The 26,455-nt window shown below is 44.2% G+C and overlaps 1 protein-coding gene across 3 annotated transcripts in view; it reads left to right on the forward strand.

Moving 5' to 3' along the window:
• LOC108409032 (chloride intracellular channel protein 5) overlaps positions 1–7,632 on the forward strand; it is a 144,291-nt gene extending 136,659 nt beyond the window's left edge. The window contains exons 6-7 of one of the 3 annotated variants that reach the window (XM_073224789.1): positions 599–669; positions 7,011–7,632. In XM_073224789.1, coding sequence (XP_073080890.1) covers positions 599–649 — 51 coding nt within the window. In that variant the 3' untranslated portion in view covers positions 650–669; positions 7,011–7,632. Of the gene's footprint in view, positions 1–60; positions 347–598; positions 670–7,010 lie in introns of those variants that run through there. The other 2 variants (XM_037016414.2, XM_017679360.3) reach the window with 2 other exon arrangements.
• Positions 7,633–26,455: the final 18,823 nt, after the last annotated feature.

Raw genomic sequence — 26,455 nt, forward strand, 5'->3', positions numbered from 1 at the left:
ATTAGTATATTTACTGTCAAATTAAGATGGAAACCGATCCTTTCTGTTCTTTGTTTACAGAGCCCATACTGCTTGTCCCAAAGCTCCAGAGTTACTAAATGCGAATGGAAGGCTTCTGACGGTGGATGCTGTCCCAGATCAAACAGAAGGCAGATTTTGTTTGTCTTCTAAAATAAACTATCTTTTCAGGTTCATGGGTTCGGAATAACAGCTATCATATTTCACCAGCTGTTTTTTATTCCTTTGCTAATTTTACAGCCTGGTCTTTTAGAAGGAGGGCTCTGTCTTTGTTCCATTCCTATGGTGCTGGTTCAATGCCAGGGGAGCAGAATATTCATAGACATCAAGGAAGCCAAGAGAGAGAAGAGTGTGTTTGTGATTTGGATGCAAGGATAATAGCATTCTGAAAACTCATCGTGAAATAAACTGTGTTTATTGTCAAAACCTAAATACTGTAGCAATTTCTAAGTAATAGAGGTTTTCAAATCCTGGTGCTGTTACTTAACATTTATTTTTTCTCCAGGCTCTTTGCCATTTGCTTATTTGATAAGCATACCTACATATTCTTCTAAATTCTTTTCCTAAAATGTTGAACTAGATGAGAGCACGCCACTTGGAAACAAGTGGAAGCAGATTGACATCATTCTGATGGATTCCACCATTTAGAGGGTATGTTTTAAAATGAGCCAAATGCATTGTCCTGCTTACAGTTCATATCTGGTTCATCAGCCTGTTAGGAAGAAGAATCTTGCAAGTTGTCTCACTGCAATCCAGACACTCTACTTCTATTGCATTTTCTGGATGAGTCAGGCAACCCTCACAACAAAGGGAATGATATGTGCTCACATGAAGAGTTCTCAGGGAGCACGCACTGGCTCCTGGCAATTACAACATTACAACTTCTTTATTTCATGCCCACAAGCCCAGTACTCAATAGCTTGATCTTGAATTTCCTCTAAGAAGCCCATCATGTTGATTATTTAGCAGTTAGTAGAATCTCCCTTCTTACCCTTTTTGAAGATAGGGCCAATAATTTGCCAAACTCATTTACCATTCATTTCACAAAGAGTAATTTTACATACACTATATCATTTAATCATCATGATTTTAAAGGGAAAGTACCATATCCCCACTTAATAAATAATGCAGAGAGGTTAACTCCTAGAACTCAAACTTGCTTGCCATTGCTAGTCTACACCCTCCTCCCATCATGCCCTGACCTCCTTTTGCTAGAATTCAAAGCCTCAGACCTGGCTTCTAAGTCATCTCTAATGTGACCCTACTCTTCCATTTCAAATTTCTGTTCCTCCAGGGTGAAGCTCTGGCCAGACTAGGCTACTCTCTGAGCCTAAACATGTCTGTACATACCTGCCTCCACGTTCATGTCATTCCCTAATCCTCCATTAAGATATCAGAGCTTCTGCAAATGTGTCTCATGTAAACACACTTAGAGCTGTTACAATGGCTGGTCAAGCAGTTGACAGTGAATAGAAAGAGCACCTTGTTGGGAGGGCATTGGTCTTTGCAGTCTTTAAGCCAGTGAGTTCAAGACTCCAGCTGAGGAAGACACTTAGAGCCAAGGACTGGGGCAGACCAGCTAGGAATACGGGTGCTTCGAATACCTTGCATCATCTTCTTTCCCTCACTGGTGCTACCCTCGGGGATGCAGATCCTTCTACATTCCTTAGCATGCAGAGTGACTGTCTTCTCCTGCCAGAATCAAATGCAGGATCAACGGCTGGAACCCTCACTGTTAACACAATATGCTGGCAGTCTCCTCGGTCTGTGAAAGCTGGAGCTTCTTGTCAAATCCACCATTTACTCCATTAGCTCTTCAATAAGAAAACATGAACCGCTACCAGTGGAAAACACAACAGAGGATAAAAAGATGGATAAGAAATTGTTCCTAAGCTCAGAGTTTATTATTTGATGTGAAAGATAACCCCTAAGATCATAAGTGGTACCTCAGGGTCTTCTCAAGCATACAAAAACAAAAAGAAACACTTTCCAACTTCAGAGGAAGGGGAGACAGCCCCACTGGTTTTAGAGACAAGCTGGAAATTGAAGAGTTGGAAGGATTTTAGGAGTAAAGACAAACGTGTGAAGGTTGAAACTGTATGGTAAATCCAGACAATAGCACGCAACTCTAGGCTATAGCACACATTCCATGCAAATCATGGAACCAGTTAGGGTAAGACTGAAGGCATCTGTGAGAAACAGCACAAAGTTTATTACCACTTCATCCTCACCTCCTCATCACCATCATTACCACCCTAGTAACAACTATCTGTACAGCCTGCTATGGACTCACTTATCCTTGTAATAGCATAAGCTACAGAAAAGGGGCCAACCTTTACATCTGATCAACACAAGGTTTTGATTCCAGGTTCTCTGTGATGTATGCATAGTCCAGGCCCAGAACAGAATTTTCAACCTGTGTCCTAGGAACCAGCTCAGGGCTCTGTATAATATGTAGTTATGGGACTATCTTTAGACCTGATCAACATTCAGATCTCAATTTCTTTCTTTCATTCTTTCAATATTTCTTGAGCATATGCTACATGCCCAGCACTTTGGTGAATGAGGCAAATACATTTCCTCCTCTCATGGGTAATTTTTTCCCCTGGGATGCCAGAGTAGAAACCTTCACCTCCAGTTCATGATAACAAGGAAACCTGGGTCTACGACCTGGCTCAGATACTGCTGATTCTGGGACCTTGGCCAAGCCTCAAAGCCTCCCTGAGCGTCATTTTCCTTGTGTTTAGAAAGACAGAATACACATGCAGAGTCCCAGATCTTCACCAGAGTCTATGATTTCCAATTTCAAAAAGTGAACTTGTGCTGCAGTCAGATAGATGCCTTCCCGGTCTCCCTCTCAGCCTCTCTGCTCTGCAGGCTGGAATAGTTCTGGCTGCAGTGACGTGAGATCAGCACAGATTTCAGGCCCTTCCCTGAAGTTAACTCGAGTCATCCTCCTGGAGGCACATTCACCTCCCACCCGGCCTGAGAGATTCAGCCCAGCTGTGTGCTCGGTGCCACTCTGCATCTGAACTTGTTCCGTTTTAACTTGACATTGTCTGTTTACCTAATAAATGAATCATTAACCTCATAAGAAGCACATTTTGAGACGGAGTAGGAATTAGGAAAGGGTGATGCCGGTCATTCCTCCTGACCTCCTCTACTAGCTGAAGTATAATACTCCATGAGAGGGGACGTCATTCCCTGAGACTGAAGCTAGGCATTCGGGGATGAACAAAGTTGCTATCCTCTCATTGGAAAAGACCATGCCAGTGAGTTATGCTGGGCTTTTCAGAATATGGAGCCCAGGAACTCAATTCCAGTCTCCTTATAGAAATACCACAAAGTCTCTTTGAATGTAGGGCTCTGTTGGCCTATAGTGTACTATGAAATCAGAAACAGGATTAAGTAAGGCAGTTGCAAATCACAATGCATTTGAGCTGTCATCCATTTCACCTTCCTCTGCTTCCGAATGAGCATGCACCTTCCTTCGCTCAGTGTATTTAGCATCCGGGGACCTAAAGCCATTTTGATTTTTCCTATCCATCTGTGGTTTCAGCCATGTATCAGAGGCCTCTTTTTTCCCAAATAAAAAAATTCATAAAATACCCAAGAAGTTGATGGGAAGACTGGAATTCTTTCTCTAGAAGCAGGGGAGAATAAGTATGAATGAGGTCTACAAAGAAATTATTTAATACCTTGGGCCAGCCATTATGTTCTCTGAGTCTTAGTGTCCACCTGGGAAATTGGGATGAGAGCTACTTTCAGAGCTGGAGAACTTCACAGAAATTTTGTATATAAAACACAAAGCACTCTTTCCTTCATGTATTTATTCATTCATTCAACAATTAGCATGTGCCTCCTCTGTATTACACAGGGACAACTTTTAACTCCTCAAAAATGTGAGAACAAAGACCTAGCTACTAAACCTATTAAAACATAACATAAGAATTGGCTTCAGAAACTCAGTGTTTAATAATAACTTCATTTGAGTAACCTTTTTTTAATCTCTCCCCGTCCTCGCTGAGCCCAAACTTCAGTGTAGGGAAAACTTCAGTCTGTGACCCCAACTCAACTCCCTTCTCCATTAATCTTTTGGATCCAGAAAATCAGACTGGGAAAAGGTGCTGGAGAAAAGACACACATGAGAAAGAATGGATGACTTTTGATTGATTCAGTTCCCAATAAAATCTCAAAGGGCAAATTCATTCAATTCTACAAACACCTAGTAAGTGCTTATTAAATGCACTGCTATGTGGAATGATAGCTCAGGAAGAACTGAGTTCTAGTCCTCATTCCACCGCTAATTAGATCCCTGACACAAGCCAACTCTGTTGCCCCTCCAGGCCTCCTTGTTTATAAACGAGCCGGAACAGCAGTCACCTTTCATTTATGATGGTGATGAGCACAGGGAAAGAAACCGAGAACTCGCTCCTGAAAGAATGGAGCAGCTTTGCCATTTCTGTTCTTTATTTGACCACAATTACTTAAATTATTTAGAACATATTTCCATGTTGAGGTCTAATTACAGAATTTTCTTTCTTTCTTTTTTATTTTTTTGCTGTTGCTGTTTGAATCCAACTTGTTTTGTTCATTTCCTTGGGTGGAAAGTTTTAGCACTGAGTGCCTTTTTATGAGTGTTTTTAAAAGAGAGATTTAGATGCAGTCTCTCTGCCTCGGTATGGAAGTTCCCTGAAATTTACAGGGAAAAAAAAATGTAGTCACTTCTAATCTAGGTCAAACCAAATTTTAATATCCAAAGAATTTAATCACAAGGCTGGAGTCTACATCACTGCTTTAAGATACAAGATTTGGCAGGTATTCTATTTTGTTATGAAGGACCCTACCCATCTCAAGGCTAATGTGGTACATATTAGCATTCAAGACCTCAGGAAATCTCATTTTGGTTTAAACTCAACTCCATATATCCTAAAAAGGAATCTCTGCTTCAGATGTAGTCTTATAGATCATATCAGATTTATTGCTCTAGTTTAGGATGATTCAAGAGTCATCAAATTGTTCAACACATTCCAAAAGTATACAGGGTAACATCTCATTAATTTAGACCTCACTAATTTAGAATTGATGCACACAGAGGGTACATAGGCAAATCTAAGCAAATTAGTAGTGTAAGTGGAATTTAAGGAATTAAAAAAAATGTTCTTAAAGACAACATTGTTCTAACTACACTAAAAAGTCATTGCATTTTAAAAGAAAAGGCACTAAATACAAATGATCCAAAGTTAATATCCAAAGCTGACACAGTGACCCCTCTTTGCACAATATAATTTCAGTCATTATTTGTGACACCATTTATAATAGAAATTATTTTTTTTTAATATTCTATGATTCTAGCTTTTTCCCTTTTGGGTGTCCTGGTGCCTCAATTTAACAGAAATTAATAATATTGCTGCTGTGTAAAATACCATGGTGGAAAATGCGATGTGTTTGATCACAGTGTGAAATTTGCTTTATCTGACTCATGCCAGGGTAATGATGAAAGTATCTGTGGTGGCAAGAATATTTGAGGTGAGTTTGGATAAATGCAGAAGGAAAGCATGTCATCAAAGAATTGATCCAATCATCTGATTATGAGGCAAGGAAGGCCCAGACAGACAAATTGATTTGCCTGGGGTTCCTCAGTTTAGCAAGAAGTGGAGCAAGACTTAGAAATCATGGCTCTTTATTCTCGGCTCAGGCTTTTTCACTTTGTGAAGGCAGCCGACTTCACTCTCAGTCCATCTTGCTCTTCCACAAATGTCATTATGCTGACCCCACGCCTTAATGTCAAGCAGCCACAGATTCAGTTGTTTAAGGTACAGAGAGGCTGCCTATGAAATTGCTCAATTTCCCCCTGAAACCGTGTACTTAGCCTTTAGGATTTGCTTTTGTTCCAAGACATTTGACTCACTGTTAGCCCCATATAGACACAGTTACGGAGGGGGTATGTATTTATCTGGTCACATTATTTAGCTTGACCCTACTGCCCATTTCCACCTCCTGTTCATTGGTAAACCAAGGGTAAGTGGGTATTTTAATGAAAATGTCCTGGGGGACACCAAAGCAACCTGAATTTTCTTCAAGTTAAGCTGACAGCCATAGACCACAGTAACCTGATTCTTGAAATGTTCACCACTGATCTTGGCAGCTGTTTTCTTTCTGGTTTGTGATTTTCAGTAAGATCCCAACCAACCAAGGGGGGTGGAAAAAAAGAACAAGCAAAGAGAGAAAAATCCCTAACCTTCCAAAACCAACCATTTATCATAGTCATTCACACAACGACCTCAAGGGAGGTCACTGCTACTTAAGGTTGGCGACAGTACTCTGGTGAGCACCAAAAGGCATTTTTGGCCTAACAATCCAATTAGCGAATGATCAGATCCTCTTCCTTGCTCCTTCCTGAATTTCTTAAACATGTGTTTCTTGGAATCCACCTCTTTTGCCACATAGACCAAAGCGACAAATCATCAACCCTGAAGGACCCATATGCCCTGTAACAAACCACTAGTGTATGTTGCAACTGACAGAGGGCAGGAGGGAGCAATAAGCCAGACTACCAAATTTGGTTAAAAAAAAGGGAAAAAAAGAGAGAAAGAAAAAGAAAAAAAAAACTGTTTGTACTGGCTAAGAAGTATATCCCAAAGTACAGTGATGGCACTTACTTATTTGCAAAATGACCTGAGATCTGTTACAGTTAAGCGGATGCCTGGTGAGAGGGAGGGTGTCGTCAGGGCAGGCTGGCTGGCTCCCAGGGAAGCTGTAGCTTGATGATGTTTCCGGTAATCCACACTCTGGTCCTCAGCCTGGCTGCTCCAGCAGAAAGATTTAGCCTACATGTACCCAGAGGTGAAAGGTCACTCTCTTACAGACAGGTGTTTGATAACTAAACACCTAGGGGGCTGATGTATAAACCAGAGGCTAATCTATTAAGTAAGAATGAAGCTGACCCTCTTCCAGAGCTGACATGCTCTCCCCCTTTTCATCCCCATCAGGAATGCTCTTCTCCAGACATCTGAGAAATCATCTTAAGAACCAGAAGTCAGCAAGCCAGATTGCATTGTCTCAACAGCAGAGGAAGATGGCCTTGAAGGACCTTTCAACCCAGCCGAACCATCCCTCTTCTCTGAATGGGCCTAGATGACTCCTGCACAATTCTCTTTTCACAGTTCTAAGCTACCTGCTTCCCTACTGATCTCATTCTTTCCTGAATCTCCTGAGCCTGTAAGTAGTGGAGCCAGTATTTGAAGCCATATATGTCCTTCTCCAAAGCCCATGTACCCAGCCACTTCAAAGATGTCCTTGGTATCTTCCAGTTTTCTGGATTTCCTCCTTTCCTTCAGTCATTGATTTTCTAACTGAAAAAATGGAGGGTGGGGCTATTGCTACCCATGGCAGAGAAAGGACAGAGAAGACAGGAGGGAGGAGGGCTGTGGACACTTGGAAATAATGACACTAAGTACAACTGTTGAGAGGGCAGAGAATCCTGAGAACCAGCTTGCTTCAGTTACAACAAAAAATGCACCTTTTAGGTGCTAATGCTTCTAAAATGCTTATAATGCTTCTAAATTGATTTCCCACCTTAGTCACCAGTCTAATAAACACAACTGAGCCTTTTTTAGGTTATTGAATATATGATGATAGAACACTAAAGATATAACTGTAGTTGGTATAAAAGATTGTATTGAAACTCATTTTTCCCCTGTCCCCTGTTGCTAATGTGAACCTGTTTTCTTGTGATTTCTCCTTAAAACTGAGCTAAAGTAAGATAAATTCTATTTCTGTGAAGATAATGAATAGTTCAGTTCTATTTAATTAGAATGTTGCAAGCATGAGAATGTATAGCTGGGGGGGATAGAGGTGATCTAGAATCCTATCACCTCATTTCATAAATGAAGAAATAAAGGACAAGAGAGAAGTTACTTGATTACAGACACTTGATCAATTAGTAGTAGAGTCAACATATAAATCACATCTTCTGACTACAAATAAAATGTTCTTTCTTCCTTGAGGGAGTAAGGTTGACAAATGGCCAGGAAAGCTGCCACAATGATGGAGGAGAAAGACACAGGGTTATCCTCAAGCATTTTTATGTCTGTTTTGAGACCCCAGATACAAACATCACCTGCTCAAAAGGTGTTGGAGGCCCCTTGCTTTCCCCCTGTAAGCCCTGGCTTTGTAGGCTTAGGGACTGGGTGACATTCTGGGCCTCTCTTACCAGAATTGAGGGAAATGAGGACACTGACCGAGGTCTTTGTATAGTAAGGGAGCCTGTGTTTCCTGAACACATCTTGAGACTCTCTATAGAGAGATTGGAGAGCAGAGGAAGGAAGATCCAACATTGCCTGTGAAACAAGGCCTGTAGGAGTCAGGCTGGGCACATGAGCCAAGTGGGAACCAGTTGTGGTCTTGGCTGCAGCTGGGTTGGGCAGCCACATCTGCGGCACCATGTGGGTAAAATTCCAGTATTCCCAGAATCTCTCACCTGGCCTTAGTGCATCTCCATATTGGTAGGTGTTTCCAAGGGGTAGAGAGAAGTAGTCCATCTCCATATCAATAGGTGATTACAAGGGGAGTGAGAGTATAACTGGACCAGAGAGGTTGGGGGGGGGGGTCCCTTTTTGCAGCTGGGTCACAAGAGCCACTGGCGAGCAGAAGTGGATGACTGCTTGTAAGCAATAAACGGGTTTCTCCCACTTTATTTCTCCCTTTGACTGACTTTGGTTTCAAAGGTTATTTGCCTGGGGCTGTGAACAGATTTCCTACCCCCCCCCCCCCCCCGCCCTCCAGAGTTACACAACACATCTAAGAAAACTGGTGAAGCCCTGATGGGCGGCAGGAAGCAGGAGACTGCTGATGGCTGCCGTGGCTGAGTCTGATAGGAGGTGGAGGATGGCTTCTCTCCCAACCTCACCTCAGCACTTTAGACATGGCAGATGAGAAGGGGGCAGCGGTCTAAATGCTCTCCCTGCCCAGGTCAGATGCAGGTTATATGGGGCCTGAAGCAAATGCAACTTATATTCAGTCTAAAACAATTAGAATTAGCCTGAAGCTAATTACAATTAGATTTAGGTGAAAAAAATGCAAAGGACATTACATATACTGAATTTTGTTGCAAATTATGTGTTACAACTGTGAATCTTTACTTAGAATGAGAAATAACAAAATATCACAAACATTTTAAAAGTCATCAAATACCAAAAACATTACAAAATAAAAAATAGAACCTTAATATTTTTATCAGTAAGCTTTATGAAATAACTCTATACTGCTGTATTTTTTTCTCCATTTTTGTCTGCATTTTCTTTTTGATGTATCCCTTCTTCAGATAATGATGTTTAAGTATTATTTCTTAGATATAGGTGGGAAAAGTAATTCAGTCTTTCTTCCAGCATGGTTGATCAGAATTTGTGTTTTGGATTTTGGAGTTTGGGGGTAATAGTTTTGAATAGGCATTACTGAGATGTCTAAATCTCTACTTACAAAGAACTTTCCACAACAGAACTGCTGGCTCCACGCAGGTATATCTTGCTTCTCTTCCACTAATCTCACACTCTCAGGGCCAGATCCTTAGGACACAGTCAAAATGAGAGATGACTTTGACTTTGACCCGGCACCCTTTTATCATGATGTAGAGAAAGTCCACCCAGGGGCTAGAGTACTCCTGCCATTCCTACACCATAACCTGACCATAAATGAGAATGATGACAACCACACTAATATACCCAAGAAACCTAAACTTAGATATTGCCAACTCAGATATACCCAAAATACCCATGGCTACTCCAGTGTCAGCAGACAGGAAGGGAGGTGTTGGAGGGAAGCAGAGCAAAAAAGACAGCATTCTTAACTGACTGCCTTGAAATAGCTTATTTTTGCCACTTTTATAAAGATGTATCAGCACTAGGGCCTCTCCCGTGCAAGTGAAGGAGGGACGTCCCGAAACTTAAGCCTCATCAGCTTCATAGTAAATCCAGGCCGTAAATCCGGAAATGCCAGACCTGTTGATAAAGCTCTGTACGCCCCCACCTCCCCCAGTAGGCTGGCTCACCTGATGTCTGGACTGAGGAGCTGATCTTCTTAGGTCTATAGCTAGGGGATGGGGGAAGGGGGGCATGTCCCATATAATCCTTAAAACAAATCCGTATGTCGCTGGATGAGTCTGATGAGCAGGGAGGAGGGTGAGGAACCAAGACCAGCAAACATCTGTATTCATGGGTTGAGCAGCATCGTGGGGAAAGGAGAGTAAGGAGCAGCCTAGGGTGCAGTGTGGGAGGCAGGGAGGGGAAGGAGGGTGGCATGGAGTCACACCCACACCCACACACATGCATATGCACTCGCACATACACACCCCTGCCCCTGGCGGTTCCAAACATGTGTCTGGCCCTGTGAGGCTGGAGGAGGGGATTTCTAAAGGACTTGGTAAGTGACATCACCCCCTGCTTAAGCCCCAAATGACCAAACAAGGGACACAGAACGGGGTGGCAGCCCTTTCACATCTGAGCAGAACATGGCATGGCTCTGGCACCCTGCAGACGGACCCTTTAGAGGAGACTGCCCTGACCGTGGATGACAGGGTGACAGTGGGTGCAGTCAGTGCTGAGAAGCAGCTCAGGAGGCTGGGCACAGAGAGGACATCGTCCGGAGGACCTCCCGTGGGAAAGGAAGGAAGCGGAGGACGCCACATGGAAACACGGCTGGCCCTCGTGAGGCATTCTCCCGGGAGTCCCCAAATGACTGGGTGGGGCTCTGCAGAGGTAGGCAGGTGGGGGCAACGCCCAGTGAGGACTACACTGTTGCCACTGAGGCCTGGGGCAGTGAGTTCCACTTCATGGACATTAGCAGCTCAGCGGTTATATAAGCTCCACCAAAGCACTATTAATGATCTGATATGGAAGTTTGAGAAAAGATACGGAGACCCTCCCAGGCCCATCAATTAGGAATGAGAGAGTCATCAACAGATTCTACTTAGTCATTTAATATTTGCTGAGTTTCTACTACATGCCCCGCACTGGTGGCAGGGTAAAATAGAGTTCCCGCTGACAGGCTGCCGAGGGGACTGGCCGTCACTGAGTAGGGGATTGCTCCCTCCCACGAGAGCTGATGTGCATACCGAGGAGGCAAGACAACACCTCCTGAAGGTCAGGTTTCTGGGTTCTGGACCCAAACTGACCAGGATTTAAACTCCTCACCCCCTTTTCCAGCTGTGAGAATTTAGGCAAGCTGTTCCCTCTCCCTGGGCCTCTGGTGTCATGGCCTCACCTGTAAAGTGGGAATAATGGCAAGTGAGAGGATTACAATGCAGAGCCACGGAAGGGTTTAACACCATTCCTGGTGCGTGAGAGAGAGCTATTTGCAGCCTCTTCAGAGTACCGCGATTGTCCCCTTGGGAGCTGTCCTGCAGCACAGAGCTGGGGAAAGACCAGAGCATATGGGAGAAAGCACAGCCTTCCTCGGGCAGCAGCAGGGGCCGGTGGCGTGGCCCCCGCTAGAGCAGCGCATGCGCTGGCAGCTGGGGATGCCCAGCAGCCTGCCCCTCCTCAGTCAAGAAGGGAATCGGCAAATGCCTCCAGGGAGATACACAGTTGCTGGAGACTGGGCGTGTCTGAGGGCCAGCTCCGGCCCCCCAGGGGCCCCAAAGCTGGAGGGCGGAGCTCGGCTATACCTCGCCTCTCCCTCCAGGCTGCAGGCGGGGCACCGTGGCCTCTAACGGAGCGCCCTCTTCGTCTTAGGCCTGGGCAGGGAGGAGGCCTCCCCAGCCTACCCCATGCTCCTTGGCTTCCCCACCTCGCCTTATGTCCTCAGCCGCATCTGAAGCACCCTTCTTCCTCTGTCCTCCTCATCCCTTCCAGCCCTCTAGGTCCAGAACACACTCCCCATCGGCCCTTGGTCTTCCCTAATCAGGTCAGTCTTCACCCGAAATAACAATGGAAGTAAGGCTAGTCACCCTTGCCGAGTCCCAGCTGGCCACACATTGTGAGGCGCTCCTCAGCCATACGCTCATTCTACAAAAGGTAAGGAGCACCTGCCATGTGTGTGGGGACCAGCCAGGAGCAGGGGTGTGACAGTGCGCGGGACAGACTGGAGGACCTGCCCTCACGGGGCTCTGATGTGCTTCATGCCATCAGAGGGACCCTCTTGTCCTTTACAGACCCAGTAGCAGAGGCTCAGCCCGCTGCAGCATCTCTACCAAGATGCACAGCGATTATGTGTGGGAGCAAGCCTCAGACGACGCTAGTCAGCTTGAGGCCCACTCTCCAGGGCTGTGACCCATGGATCACCACCTGCAGCGTCTGCGGCGTGCGTGACCTTAGGTGCCTATGATGTTTTCTCATTATTTGGTGTGTGTTGAACTTGGCTCCTTAACTGAGATCATTTAAGGCAGGTGCCCTACCATTTGTGTCATTATTTCCCATCGCACTTGGTGCCATGCTGAGCCCAAAATACTTGGGGAGTGAGGCAAGGCAGGTCTTATCTGTCTCCTGAGCTCTTGTCTCATTTTTTTAACCCATAAATTCAGCAGCAGGGGGATGGCCAGTAGGGTTCCTGGACACTGAGCCACCTCTGGGCTGGCCTCCTGTCTCCAGTCCTCCTGTCTAAGCCTCCGATGGGCCTTCTAACGCTGAGGGAGTGCAGCTAATGCACTCGATACCCAGCATCTTCTAAACGTACTAGTTAGCCACACCATGTAGTCCAAAGGTACTGCGGCATTCTTTTTTATCTGTCAGGTAAATAACGTGTAACAAACAAGTCATAAAGCACTGACCCTGTGCCAGGCATGGTTCTAAAGCAGGGGTTCTTGGTGGACAGCACTGGGATCACCTGGGAACCTGCTAGAAATCCAAGCTGCAGAGGGCCCAGCAACCTGCATTTTACTAAGCCCTTCAGGTCTCTGAGCACAATAAAACTGAGAACCACTGTCCTAAGGGCTTTCCGTGTATACACCAACTCACTGAATTCCCATTCCAACTCTCTGAGGTAGTTTCCATTGTTAACTCCACTGTGGAGCTTGTGGATCTGAAGTACAGAGAGGTTAGGTAACTGGCTTGAAGTCACACAGCACAGCCAGTGAGGTCAAAGCTTTTAATCCTTCTATGGGGGAGAGGACTTGACCTCAGGGAGTTTGGGGAGCTCCTGGTGGTATCTGCTTGAACCCTGGAAAAATGTCTAGAGACACGAAGCTGGTGGGCACAAGACAACTACCCTGGGACTTTGGTGGGCCAAGGGACATGCCAGTTTTCCCAGAAGTCATGAGAACCTATGAACTGTCACTGGCTCCACTGCAGTGGAGAACAATTTGACCAAGTGTGACTGAGATGGGCTATAGAAACATCACAGCACTTTAAAAATCATCCTCTGCCAAGTCTGGATTGTTCAATAATGTATGTGCTTCCCATACGTCCAGTGACAAGAACCACAATCCTGTCCATCCATGGGAGGATGGGGTTCACCTATGACCAGGGGCCTAATTTGTCTTACAATGAGGGGATCATTTTATCTTAGGGGAAATGGCAGAGAGGGCAGAAAGAGTATCCAGGAAACATCTTCCCCCTCCTTCCACCCCCCACCCCTGTAAGGCTCTTCTGGCTAGCTGGGATTCTCCATCTGAAGTCCTGGGAGAGAGCTATGGATGGCCACTGTGAAATGGTAGCACATTCCTGTGGCTGAAACCATGCAATTTTCTTTCAAAGTATACTTAAGGATTTTACTAGCTTTGGGGATTGGGATAGGAGGGGAGAAGCACCAAGGAGATATATAGACAAGAAGAGACAGAAAGACAATAAAGATGTGAAGCTGACTGCCATAATTTAAGGAGAGCTGGTATAAAGATCTTTTCTCTTCTGTGCTGGTTCATCTCCTGACCTCTAAGGGACAGAGATGAACAGTCTTCAAGAACCCACACTGTGTTGGGTGATTCCCAGGTATCACTTTGTTTCATCCTCACGACCACCTATAAGGCAAATACTACTGTATGCCCTTTGCAAAAGGCTTCACATTTCCTTTCTGTTTATCACCAACCCAACATTTTCTGCCACATCACATTATCTCAACGAGTCTCGGGTCTTAATCTTTTGCCTGCAAAATGAGTCCTCGACTATAATGATAATTGGTACTTAAGTTATTCAATGTTTCTGTCATTCTTCCTCTCATTGCTATACCTTGTTCCTATACTTTTTTCTCTATTCTCATGGACACACGAACTTGTCATGTTAGTCCAGGTGAGGATATTCATTTATCTATGAGGACATGAAATGGCATTGTTTGTTAGGATGCAAGTGTAGGTTATCTACCGATCCAAAATCCACTAAAGACAGGCCACCTCATCTGAAGACCTCATAGTCATTCATTGAAGGAATAGCTATTAATGCAAAATTTTCAGAATAAATGTCGAAGTTCACAGTGGTAGACTGGGCCTACTTTACCTCTCCTTCCCAAAGTCCATTGAAATAACAATACATAAATGCAAAAGAATAAATCCATAACAACCAGGAAAGAGTCCCATCATCAACCCTGAAAATTTCACAAATGTCTAGAACACAAAGAAGATGGAACCATATTGATGGATAAAGCTGAGCAGGAATATCTATCCCCCAAAAACACATACAGGAAAAAGAACTAGCCTGGAGGTGGAGGTGCCCTTCCCAGCAAAACTCTGGAAAGACTCTCAAATCAGAGGTGCAGCTACAAAAAATAGGGGTGACCTGTGGGGACATTAATTAAAGGCATTTCAAAGTTCAAAGTTCTGGAACATTCTCCCAAGGGCCCTCTGTTAAGTGATGTGGATTTGGTCATCCTCTTGGTTTCTGCAGGACATATTTTCATAATCACAATATTTTACATCTTGTGTATTGCTCCTCAGGGTTTCAAATCAACCTGCAGACAAAACCTGGAAGTCCTAGAACATGCATCTTGCAAACCTGGAAAAGATAAAGCATATATTATAGCTCAGGGAAGGGAGACAGGGAAGGTGGAGAGGGGAGGGAAGCGCAGGTGTGTGCTCTTGCCTCTGGCATATCATCCATGCAATGAACAGGAAGTCCTGTGTCAGAGCCGTCTGGGCCCCAGGAGGCAATGGAGAGAGACAAGGAGCTAAAGGGACAAATTATTCTAATGGTGAGGCAATTCATTGTGCCCAAAAGTTGATGAAATACAACATAAAGATTAAGGTATATTATTTAAGACTGAAAGTAACTGCAAGATTATTGAAGATAATAATACTATGTACAAAAATCCATAGAAGAGCAGAGATAGTGTAAATGTGCTAAAATCTCTGTCATAGCAGGGGGAAAATGTGTGCAGTTGAAATTGGACAAATTCAATAAACAGAAGTATAAGGGAGTTATCTAAGTTTGTAGTAGGAATCACCAGAACTGAAACCTGACATGGTGAAGGAGCTACATCCGGGGCATGGGCCCCAGGCTTGGGGCAGGAGAGAGAGACTTCCTTTCCACCAGCCCTTGATGGTTCTGGGAGTGGGGGTGGGAAGCTTTTGTTCCTATGCATATAAATAAATATTATACATAAATAAATACAGTAGTCAAAAAAAACTTTACAGACTCTGGGAAAAATGTAAACCACATATTTTCATTCCCATTTTGTACATGAAGAACCAGAAACCAGCCTGGACTTGTGGCTAGAAATCAAGTCTATTGAAGGATGGCTCCAAGCTCCCCACTTCCCTAAGCCTTCTCCTTCCAGAAGCAGACCGACGGAGCTTTGAGTGCTTGATTCAGTGCATGAACATTGGGCTCCCCACTATTCTTCTTTAGACCTAGAGTAAATTTGACCACCACCCCATGGCCCTGCTATGGGCACAGGCTAATCCCCTCCCAGGGCCTGGTATGTAACAGGCCTTCCAAAATGTCAGCTTGTTTCCTTTCTGTTTTTATTTTAACCTGTCCATCATTTGGAACATTGATACCATTTGTCAATCATGTTGTCTTCTTATCACTTTATGTGGTTATCACTAATCCTGATAAATGAGATTTATCACTCATTCTAGTAAACGAGTCTGGAAATTCATGCTAACGTGCAGGCTTGGCCCTATCAAAGGGCTTGTCTTGACATAGAAAGGTAGAGAATGTCAAGTTGACAACATTCGGCAGGAGGACGTGATTCCATTGATACATCCAACCAACACCCAAAGTAGGTGAGTTTATGGGTGCGTGGTGAGAGGGGTCACGGGAAAGGCTTTTACCCGTACCCCTCAATACCCTATTCTCACTTGCCACACTGAGATAGCACCCTCAGAGTCACTCCTTTGGACTCTGAAGAATTTTGTATTTCTCTGGTCCCCTATTCAAGTGCATGTGTCCCTGGCCACAACCATCCAGAAAGAGTGGCTGTTCAGCTAAGAGTACAGTCTCTGGGGACTAGACCCCAGGGAGGGACCTGGGAATGGGTGGAGAAGAAGAGAGAGGAAGGGAAGCAGAGAAGAACCAAAGGGGAAGGCAGGCAGTGGGAAGGTACCACCCCCAAGGATCAGCCCTTCCTCCTGAAGGCAAAGACACGCATGAATGGCTTATAGCTTATACCCCACTGTACTCACTGAACCAAACACCCGTTGTGTGCAAATAGCCCCTGGGCTAATACTTCTTCAGCATTAGCTCATTTTGTCCTCACAGCCACCTCAGGAGGGTGTCGTTATCATTTCCATTTTACAAGTAGAAAAACTGAGGCACAGAGACGCTGTCATACCCAAGCCACCCAGCTGTGACAGAACCAGGAGCAGTGCCCAGACAGCTTGACGCCAATGCCATGTTTACACTTTATCACATTTAATAAAAGCCTGTCAGGGAACTCCTGTTTTCAAGAACTGCTAGCTTCCAAGTTCTGCCTTTCAGAGTCAGTGAGACAATAAGAATTTGTTTACTGTATGTAAGAGCACTGCTCTAAAACTAACTTAGTAGATTTATTTTCTGTCACTGCAGAGCACAGAACTAGAACTGAAGGCTGAGATTTACAGGAGGCAGATTGTAGTTCAACATAGGAAGCATAATGCAAGAAAAAGGCTGCTATGGTTGGTAATGAGCTCCCCATCAGTGGCGGTATTGCCACTTCAGCAGCCCCAGGCCAGGGATGGTCTATGCCCTGGGGGAAATTTGGAAGAGACAGAATCAAAGCCTTTCCTGTCAATTCAAATACACTTCTGCAGATGCATGATAAGTAAGACCCAATCAAGAGTGTACAGTGTGATTCTCAGACGTTCCAATATCACCTTTAGAGAGTTTCTTCAGAGAGGAATTTGATAAAGAACAGGACAAGGTTCTTTCCAGTCATTTCCTATATGTCCATTCTGACGTGCACATTTACTCTTTGTGTTCTCTGCTTCCAGAGAATGCTATGAAGATTCAGGCTTATTAAAAAAAAAGGAAAGAAAAAACACATGTATAATATGTTTTATGTCTTTGCCTCCACAGAGGAAATGCTCTGTGTTACTGTAAATAATGATTTGCAGGTCAGTGAAGGTCGTTAAATGGCCCTGATGCTTTTTCTCACTTCCTTCCAGACTCTCGAAATTACTGCCGCTCTGAACCCAGCAGGCAGCGATGCCTATCTCTCTGTCCAGGAAATGACAGTAATATGGTACCCTCATGTCACTGCAGTGACAATCTGCATGCCTGCCCTGAACCCATATCAGAGTCATTCCTGTCCTCCCATTGAAACAGCCACATGGGAACTCAGCAAGTTATGGCCCAAAAGACCAAAGGCTGTGGGTCATGCACCTGGGTTCTAAAGCTGGCTCCATGGCTCTCGGCGTAACTCAGAGCCAGTCACAGACACTCCTGGGCCTCGGTTTCTTCATCTGTAAAGCTGAGAGCACAATACTTCCTTTGACTAATAAATACCATCGCTATGAGAATTCATGCTTTTATTCAATCCTGCATTCTAAATATTTATGGGTCATCACGGAGTGTCTGGCCTTGCTATGGTCCTGTTGGGGGTGTGGGTGGCAGAGTAATGGTAAATAAAACAGGCCAAAGTCTCTCACTCCCTAGAGCACCACTGAGGAGGCAGATAAAAAAGCGTATAAGCCAAGTATACAAAATTTCTAATAGTGGTAAGTGCTTCGGGGAAAATAAAGCAGGAAGAAGGCTGGGGCTACTGGAGAGTGGTCAGGGAGGGCATCAGAGAGTGTGTTATTGGGCCTTGGACTCAAAGGAAGCAAGGAAACAGGCCCAGAGAACAGCTGAGGGAAGGGCACTCCAAGCTGCGGGAACAGCACAGGCAGAGGCCCTGAAGCAAGGGTGAGCTTGCCTGTTTAAAGGCCAGCACGGCCAGGGCAGGGCCCCTGGGGGAGCGCAGTAACTCTGAGAGCCCAGGAAGGGGGGCCAGACAGGGTAGGGCCTTGGACTCTCAGTAGGATGGGAGCCACTGGAGGGTTTTCAGCAGAGGAGAGACATCATCTGACTTGACTCTTAAAAAGAATCTCTCCGGTTGCTGTGTTTAAAAAAGCAAATCAAATGAAATATTTTCCAGGTTATTTTGAAAAGCATCAAGTGTAGCATGAAAATGAAGTACAGTCAAAATCTCAGCCCTCCAGAGCCCTCAGAGAACAAGATGTCTGGAGACCTGGTGTGGCGGATTACAAAGGACCACACATCTGTTGTCACTTTCCCCGCGGAGAGCTGGAGTTCACTGCTCCTCCCTTAAGTCTTGTGGGTCCTGCAGCTGCTTATCACATCAGATGCGGAGGGGGTGGCCCTGGGCCTGGCCTAAGCTGCCCGTAAAGGGCTAGTTCAGGGAAAGAGCTCAAGCCCCAGCTCCCAGGCCGGCCTTCGCTCACCTACTTCTCAAGAACCATTCTCTGTTGTGGTCTGTAGGTCCCCAGTGAGGCCAGGAAGCCCAAGAAATCCATTCCTATGAGACATTTGCAGCACAGGGGAGGTGCTGTGTTCTGCTCCACCGCTTACCAGCCATAGGATACAGGTGAGTTGCTTAAGCTCCCTGACCCTAGTTTATTCAGGATAGTAAGGTCCACTACCGGGACCTTTATTTGTTATGACAAATAAATAAGATAATACATGTTGAATACCTAGCCTGGCATCTGACACTCATTTCATTACTGTCGTTGCTTTGCTGTGCCCTGTGTCAAGCCTGGCCCTAACACAATGTGTGGGCCTCCCCATGTGGGTGGATTCAAGCCTTTCTTTCTCCCTGTAATTTTACCAACTTGGTTGGAATGTTCCGCCTCTAGACCCTCCCCTCTTGGGGATGGGATCTCAAGGGCTGGAGACTGGGAAGGCATCTACTAAGGTGTGTATAGCCTATGGGAGGGGCTCTGGGGGAACCCTGCCAGAATAGAATCCACTGTTGCTGACTCCTGCTTAGGGGACCCTCTGCTGGGCAAGGGCTTCCCTGGGGATGGAGAAGAATGCTGGTTTGCCAGAAAGTGAACGTTTGGAGAAGGGACACAACCCTAGAAGCCAGCCATGAGATGAAAATGCCTCCCATCCTGTCCCTTCCCTGTCAGTTCCCTGGGGACTGTGAGGCCCCCAATACTTGTTTTGGAGAGAATTTCAGTCAGTGCTCAGAGGAAAGAGGGGGAAAAAAAAAGAACGCCAGTAAATCAATAACAGATTTTTCTTCCCATCAGCTGGTTTAAAGTATTGAGCCAATGTCAACTGATCTAGAATTTCTAAGTTGTAAATAAAAAATTGAATGGTAAGATTTTTATCTGAGCTGCTTCATGAAAGCCACTATTCAGAGTCCCAGTTTATCACACTCCTCACGTAGTCTGAGCTAAGGAAATTCAGTGGGCAAGTTTTCATTTCTATCTGGCTCGGGCTATGTGCTTGGATATGGCACTGCTAATGGATCTTCTTGTTTCTTCTCTGACTTATTTCTCTCAACAGATTTCTTGTACCCTGAGCTAATCATACAGAAACAGACCAATGAAGTATATAGACAGGTCATTGAACAGCCTCTTTGTTCAGGATTCAATAGTCAATCAAGATGCTCTGTGTTATACCAGGTACTGTGGAGAATCATAGTAACAACAACACTAATAGTAATGACAGTCATTATTTATTGAGCAACACCTACTATCTGCCAGGCACTGAACTAGACACTTGTCTGAACTTATTTCTGTTCTTCTCAAAAATGGACAAAATGGTTGTCATTATTCCCATTTCATACCCAGATAAACTGAGACTTAAAGAAGTCAGGTAAGTTGCTCAAAGCTGTACAACTAGTGAACATAAAGAACTATGATAATTCCCTTGTTCCTCAAAAAGACTTAAGAAACACTACCTCTCATCAATTTTCCAGGGATGTTCTCCTACGCTTAGCCATGCATTGACATTCATTCAACCAATAAACATGAATAAAACACTTACTATGTGTATCTGCAAATACAACATTGGCAACAATACATAGGACATTTATTCAACTTCATGGCGCATAATGGAAGGTCAGAGAAGGAGGACATCATGGGCTGGAGGAGACGGAAAGTTTCACTGAAAGAGTGAAACTTGAGTTGGTTCTTGAAAGATGAAAAAAAGATAATCAAAGGGCCTTCTAGTCAGGGGAGTAGGACAAGCAAAGGCACTGAGACCCAAGTAAGCATGACAGGAGGAAGTATGTTGGAAGGAAGTATAAATAAGTTCTACGCGGTAGAATGAGACAGTTCCCACTCCCTAGAGGGATTGGGCAGATAGATGGCATTTGTCTAGGAATTTAATTGGGCTGTTAAGAATGATAATTCCCATGATTCAAATTCCTTTTCAGAAGGTCTGCGAGTATATTTAAAAACTGTTTGGGAAAAAAGAAAACAGCAACAAGTAAACAACATTGTGCTAAGTTCTTGAGTCAGTAACTCTGCCGTGAGAGTGACAGTCTATCAAATAATGTGGTGGTTAAGACAACGTTTCCATCCCTCTTTGTGGGTTGAAACTGTAATTTCTCTGAAAATTGATCTTTGTCTCAGAAGATGTGTGTGTGTGTGTGTGTGTGTGTGTGTGTGTGTGTGTGTGTGTGTATCTGTTCCAACCACACTCCAGAAAACTGGACAAATAAAAAAGTGTAACTGCCCCTTACCTTGATGCGGAAAGCAGCACAGGGACCAGAATTGTATCCACATCCCCAGTGGATTCGTCGGAAGGTCTTGCAATGTCAAAGACCAAGGAGCAACGACTTACTGCCTACTTCCCCTTCAGTCACCTCCAAGAAGGCAGATTATTCCAGATTCAGTAACTGATTGAGAGGAAAACTCCTGTCGGATGAGAGAAATCCCTCCAGGTAGAGTGGCACTTTCCAAAACATAGGAATATACACAATGACAGTGGAAGAAGAGAGGTGCTCTTGGAATGAGGCAGAGACTCGGGGACAAAGACATGAAGGCAAGATCCAGAACTGGGAGCACTTTCAAGGGGAGCATGCTAAGATGCTTTGACTTGTGGATACCCTTGCACTAGGGAAAATCAAGATATAGGTACAGTTTTGAATTGTTTTCCTTTGTGACAGAACCTGTTAGCTGTCTTCCTTGTGCCCCTTTCCATCATAAAAAGTAATTTCTGGAAAGTAACTGCTCCATCAGAGGCCTCATTTCCCAGCTCCCCTTGCCTCTGAGGAGGGCCATGTGGAAAGTCATGGGGAGTCTTCCAGGGCATGGGAAAATCTTATTCTTTCAAATCCTCTCTTGCTTCTTCATAGGGAATCCATTGCTAATAATATTTCAGTAGATAGATTTCAGGATAATAACAGCACACTAAAATTAGTCATTTACAGTTTCAAGTGTTTGTCTGCATGCATGATGTCACTGGATCCCAATCAGCACACCTGCTATTGCCCCCATTTCAGAAACAAGGAAACTGAGATTCGTATCGTAACAAAATCTGTTAAGTGGTGTAGCCATACCCGGAGCTGACACACCACTGAATAGAGGCTCTGTAAGAGAGGGCTAGTGGGTCACCCCCAGTTACATGGCTTTTCTTCACTCCTTGCTGCTGTCACACTCACGGTACCCAGCTTCATCACCTTCAGGGGATTCCCACTGAAACAATTCTCCCATTTTCACACTCAAATAGGCGAAAGACCCAGGAGAGATCCCTGTTGCCTGCAGTTTAGCTTTGAATCCCAAATCAAATGACAATGGGAAATGTAGAAAGCAGTTTAAACTGAAGTCAAAAAGTCATGGCAATTGGCTAAATCTCTGAATATAGGAGTTTTTGCTCAGGGTAGTTGTCCAGCTCTAGGAAATGGAGCCACAAAATGACATCTCTAGTCATACATTACATGTCTTCATTCAGTCAATGAATGTGGTTTTCAACCTTTTTTTTTCTTTAGAATTCGCCTAAGGAATCTTTTTAGACATTTTTACTCAATCACCCCATGAAAATGTAATGACACAAATGAACTGTGTATTTATGTACTGTGCCCCTTAGAAACCATTTCTAAGATTTTTTTCATACCCCTACCCCAAGAATCATTTTTGCCCCTTGGGGTATTGTCACCTCCCTTGAGAATGCAGGGTTTAGAGGACTTACTATGTGTGAAGGATATAAAGTAAGGAAAGCAGACCTGGTGCCTGCATTCAGAAGCTTCAGTCCAATATGCAGTAGGCTGTGTCTTGCATCATCCACAATCCTAGTGAAAGAGAGAAACCAGAGGCCTGGGTTCATTTCTGCCTAAACCGCAAAAGGCATTTAAGACCCTTCTCAATCCAGAATTTAGTAGCATTAGGCTGGGTCTCAGTTCTGAGCCATCATCACTGGGGATTCTATATACAAAAAAGACTGGCAAAGGCTGTGGCCTATGTGGATATATGGTTGGGAGGCATTCACCACACATTGATGGCACGAAGAATAATTTTAGCTAAAAAAAAAACCGTTTATAATGAAACACAAGACAGAATGGAGCAAAGTCCTCCAAAAAAATTTTAAAAATGGTTTTTTTCAATCACTTCTATTGAAAAACCATTCAGTGGGATTTAAATAGCCGGCCCTGCTCAAGATAATGTTTCACTTTCTCTAACGGCAAAGAAATTTGAAGCTAAAAAGCCAACTGCTACTTCATTACTTTCATGGAAATCCCCTCAAGTTCTATGATCTACTCAACCATAGGCTTATAAGTTGAGTCACAAAAAGGTAACAAACTCTAAGAAAGGGACTGAATGTGAAAATCATTCCATTTCACTTTGGCACCTTAGAACATGCTATTTTAATGCTGCAGGTGGGAGTGGGGGAGAAAATTAAACACGGGCCATGTTGCTTCATTCAGCAAATATTTATTAAGTGCTGTTATGTGCCAGCCACCATGTTAGGTGTTTAAAAAAAAGTCCCTTAGGGAAAGAAGTGGCACTTCTCTCATTCCTATAGAATGTCTGGTCTTGTACTTCCTGGGTGGAGGATCTGATATCCATTATTAGAAAATTATCACATGGGGAGCAGGAGACCTGAGTGCCAGATCCGCTTTTGGGTCTACCTGTGTGAACCTCTGTCGGTGACCTAATGTCTCTGGGACTTGATCTTCCCATTTGTAAAAATTAAGGGGTTATACTAAATGGTGGTTCTCAACGATGGCTCTCACCTGGGGACCTCCCTCCAAGGATATGCTGATGTTGAGTCCTAGCACCACGTGTCTCAAAAATCTCTGAAGGTGGGGCTTGAGGGTGGGTGTTTTTTTTTTTTTGAGGGTGGGTGTTTTTTAAAAGCTCCCCACAGTGAGTCTTCCAGCTCTATCTTCTTTATTAAAGACTAAAGACAAAACCCTCAAAAGAGACTCACCTAAAAACGAGATGGCAGCCCTGCCATCCTGACTGTGGGCAAAATCAATGAAAAGAAAAGGACAAGGTTTGCCTTTACTACTTCCAGTCCCTGTTTTAGCACATTTATGCTTTCCTTTTTCCTTCCCCCATTACCATCTGTTTCCTGACTCCCTTTCTCTCTTGATCCACTATGGCCTAATGCCTGCTGTACTTCCCTTCTGCTTTTGGTGAAATATAAGGTAGCATTTATTTGCAGCTAACAAAGAATTCATCCCAAGAGTTCCTGCTCTTAGGCAGGATAATCTGAAGCATAAAATGAAAGGCCCTAGAACCCTGAGAAAGCAATCACAGGCCTCAGGCAAATAGGTTGGGACCCTTCTAGGAAGAGTCGGGGAGCAAGGCCCAAAGCCGACACTGTCAAGTGGTATCTTCCCTGGCTGCGTGGAAGACTCATAGGCCCTTTACCCGCAGTGCAAAGTCAGACAAAACTGCTCTAGGCTTTAACCTAAAAAGCTAAGAAGTTTAGAATAGCTTGAGAAGTTTTATGGTCAAACATTTCCACCAATGCTCAGCTTCCTAGATGATCAGGGACACTTTTTCATGATGTATGCCAATTTGTGGGTATATCCCTGCAAAAAAAAAATGGAAATTCCATTAAATTGACACATCCCTTTAAAGATGCCCATGCACAGAAAACCCCAGGCGCCCTTGTAAAATCTAGTTATTTTATCTGCCTGGAAACACAGATACTGAGCTGCCTTAAATCACAGTAACTTGAACATAAAAGTTATTCAATTAATGTTCCCTTCTCCTTCTTATGAAAGAACGATATCTTATACTGTCTAAGTTAAAATGGGGCATTTTTGCTCAAGGCTTTTCTTTCAACCCAAAACCCAAAACCCTTCAAGAGTTAAAAAAAGTTCCCACTCAGCTTTTATTCTCTATCACTTAGAGAGTAGTTGGCACTAGAGTGAATGAATGAATGAATTGCCCCCTCAAAGGAAACTTCTATCATTTTTCTCTTGTATAAACTTGATGTTCCCAAAACTGCATTATTTGCCACCACAAGAAGATTCAGACTACTTCAAGATTAAATAATTCTACGACCCTGCCAAATGGGTACTGTGTCCAAATGACACCCTCACTGCCCTTGCCATATACCTCCTGAAGCCATTGCCCACAGTGGTGGTGTGGCCCCTATGACACCCTTACAAAGAACTTCCTACTGTGGGTGTTCTATCTGGCCCCATGAAAGCGCCCTGAAGTCTTAGTAAGAGAAGGTTAGTTATCCATTCAGATCACATTCATCAAACGATTTTAAAATTTTTATTTTGAAGTAATTATATATTCATAGGAAGTTATAAAAATGTACAGAGAGGTTCCATATATCCTTGACCAAATTTATCCAACTCACCAAACCAATATGCAGTTTGGCAGTATAACTTTTATCAAGTCTATTCATGTGAGAAAATGGAAAATAGGGTCCCAACAGTCCTGTTTGCCCAGAACTGAGGGCGTTCTCAGAACATAGCACTCCCAGTTTTAAAACCAGGACAGTCTTAGGCAAACTGAGATGAAATGGTCACCCTAAACATACCCAAATAAAACTGCTAAGCAAGCAAAATTTTGAGGACTATATCCCCACTGCTCTATTTTTTTTTTTTGCCTCTTCTAAAATTCTCCTAAAAGCTTTCTAAGGCCCCGACTAAGGCCTCTGGCTATTTAATTTCTCCTCTTTGAGGACCCTCACCTCCCACTCATTGGATCTATCTTTCCTGCCACATCTCTATTTTAGAATTATCCCCTCATATTTTCCTGAAAATCCCTTTAGCTATCAAAATTTGTATTTTCTCAGCTCCCACGGCTGGTCTCAGTAAGTTATTGGGAGAACAAGCCTCCCGTTCCATGCCGTGCAGAGAGCCCGACCGGAAGGCCAGGTGTGCAGAGAGCCCGACTGGAAGGCCAGGTGTGCAGAGAGCCCGACTGGAAGGCCAGGTGCCGCTCTCTTCCTCCCCTGCCACCAGTTGGCTGAGCGCCTTCGTGCGGATCATCTTCCAGCCCTGGACTCCTTACTTCAAAAATAAGAGAACAGATCGAAACCGGGTTTTCTCACCCTACCTTCACTGCTCACTTTTGGGCCGATTATTTTTGTGGAGCCGGTGCTGTGAGTTGTGGGATACTCGGCAGCTTTCCTGGCCTACGTCCCCTAGATGCCAGAAGCATCCCTGAGCTGTGACGATCAAACACATCCCCAGACGTTACCGAATGTCCCTACGGGGTAAAATCAGCCCTAGTTGAGGAATGGTCTAAAATATTTTTTAACTCATTTCCAGTTCTGAAAGCATTTAATATAAATTAATCCCCAGTGAATCAAGAGTAATTAAATGTTTTTCCCGCGAACTTCCCAGGACCATTTGCATTTTCAAAGTATTACCTATTTGGAAAAAAGTCCAGAAGCATCTCCGCCGAAATATTAAAAGCAGCTCTATGTTGGGGTAGTAGAGGTTTACATTTCCCTTTTCTTCTTCGCCTTTGCTCCTTTCCCTTACCCCTCTCACCACTGCCCCCAGCCTTATTCATATTGTTCCTCTTTATTTTTTGGTTTGATCTACATGATCATCAAGACCTGAGTTTGTTTGTTTTTTTAAACTGGGTGTTTTTCAGTCCAAATGAAATCGGTCAGTAGGTTTTCAGGCCAGCACCAGGGAGCATGGGCTTAGACAGGAGAGATTA

Source organism: Manis javanica, chromosome 16 (genome assembly GCF_040802235.1).
Source record: "Manis javanica isolate MJ-LG chromosome 16, MJ_LKY, whole genome shotgun sequence".
Classification (NCBI taxonomy): domain Eukaryota; kingdom Metazoa; phylum Chordata; class Mammalia; order Pholidota; family Manidae; genus Manis; species Manis javanica.